The sequence below is a fragment of the Rhododendron vialii genome, chromosome 7a, assembly GCF_030253575.1.
Source record: "Rhododendron vialii isolate Sample 1 chromosome 7a, ASM3025357v1".
Taxonomy (NCBI): Eukaryota; Viridiplantae; Streptophyta; class Magnoliopsida; order Ericales; family Ericaceae; genus Rhododendron; species Rhododendron vialii.
In genome coordinates, this window is record NC_080563.1 from 22,197,830 (window position 1) to 22,199,562 (window position 1,733).

General features: G+C 47.7%; 1 protein-coding gene across 1 annotated transcript; it reads left to right on the top strand.

The window, feature by feature from the left end:
• The first annotated feature begins 321 nt into the window (after positions 1-321).
• LOC131332806 (uncharacterized) lies at positions 322-980 on the top strand. Its single transcript, XM_058367104.1, has 2 exons — positions 322-563; positions 701-980. Exons 1-2 carry the CDS (start codon positions 322-324, stop codon positions 978-980), a joined length of 522 nt encoding a protein of 173 aa, XP_058223087.1.
• The last annotated feature ends 753 nt before the right edge of the window (positions 981-1,733 follow it).

Consider the following 1,733-nt stretch of genomic DNA (forward strand, 5'->3'; position numbering starts at 1 on the left):
AATCTATAAATACGAGGTAAACCTGGAGATAAAAGGTACGCAATACACGGCATTCATATGGTTTTTCTACTAATAATTAGGGTTCTTTTGCTATTACGTAATACTAACTTAGGCATCGAAGGGCCTTTGCCACGAGAGGCAAAGGTGCGCTCACCCCTTCTATGTTTTGCAGATTAGGGTTCCGACGACTAACTAGGGTTCCGGTGGAACGACACGAGTAGCCGTTGCAATCTAGTGCTCTTCCAAGCGTCAATTGTTTTCATCCCCCTACAATTGGCACCGTGTGTGGGAAGGCGAAATAGTTCTCTGAGAAAAACGATCATGTTGGAAGAAGAACAAATCACACCTGAGGAGCAGTTGGGTGGAGGAGGAAATAAATCCCCACCAGGGGCTCCGAGGAAGCCCGGAGGGGGATATGTGAAGACCACGAGCAAGGGTCACCCCCAGACTATCCATAAAACCCCCGAGAATAGGGAGGGTAGGACAGCCACGAGTCCACAAGAAGGAGTAAATCCCAACGTGGAAGAGAATCAGTGGGGCACTCGAGGAGCGTGTATGGCAATGTGGGTATTCTTGATAAAAAGAGACAGGAAATTGAGGAGTACGCTCGTTTAATCAGAAAAAGAGAACATGAGATTCGAGAGCTAGAACGAATCCAAGAACATCCAGAAGACTCTTGACTTTCACGAAGAAATTCCAGGGAAGACAAGCTGGCTCTAGTAACACACAGAAAGACTCCATCACGAGGAAGAAGGAGCTGGAGTAGGAGTCCTACCCTAAGGCGGAAGAGAGCTTCTTCACGAAAAAGGAGCAGAAGTCCAACTAGGATTATTGACAAGCGAATGGCTTCCCCACGAAAGGGGAGAAGCAGAAGCCGAAGCTCCTTGTCTGAGGAAGGTCCTAGGAAACACCATAGGGACAGGTACGAGAGACCTGATTCCGATTGGGAAAAGAATAGACCTAACAAGACAAAGGGATAGGAAAACGAGACCATGACTGCACGAGAAGCAGCACGGAAGGCACTCAGTGATATTGCGTCTTCCCCCTTTTCAAGAAAGCTACAGCAGGCTAGGTTGCCGAGCAGAGTAAAGCACGAAACCTTCATCCTCTACAAGACAGATGCTGATCCAATAGCACACATTCAGCACTACCAACATGCGATGTTTATGCATGAAGGGGATGATGCAATTATGTGCAACATGTTCCCATCAAGTTTAGGGAAGGTAGCTTTGTCTTGGTTCCATAAGTTGGATCCGCACTCCATCCGCGGATGGGTACAGTTGGCCGAAGAATTTACTGCTCGGTTCTTAACAAGCAGAAGGGCCCCAAAGACTTTCGAAAGCCTCTCCGTTATGAAGCAAGGAGAGGATGAGCCGATCAGGAACTATGCAAAGAAGTACTGGGAGACTTTCAATGAGATTGAAGGTTGCAGTGAGGAGTACGCAATAGCAACGTTCAAGACCGGGTTGCCTGTTCGGGGAGAGCTGCGTAAATCTCTAAACATGAGTCCACTACGAACATTGGCAAAGTTAATGGAACAGATAGAGCAACACGTAAGAAACGAGGATGACATACTCCGGGAAGACAGTAAGGCGGTTGCCGAGCAAGTCAAGGGGCCTGCGAAGAAAGCAGATAAGCCCGAGCTCAAAACCTATTGAGAGAGGAAAGACTACGGACAGGCTAGGAAAGAGCCCTATAAAGATAAGCCAGCACCTGATCCCAAGTCTTTCTTT

What these genes read in the sequence shown, in the direction of transcription:
- LOC131332806 (XM_058367104.1), top strand. Translation starts at nt 322, where the DNA reads ATGTTGGAAGAAGAACAAATCACACCTGAGGAGCAGTTGGGTGGAGGA. An exon ending in CGAGGAGCGTGTATGGCAAT is followed by an intron (nt 564 to 700) that starts GTGGGTATTCTT and finishes AAGAAATTCCAG; the next exon opens with GGAAGACAAGCTGGCTCTAG.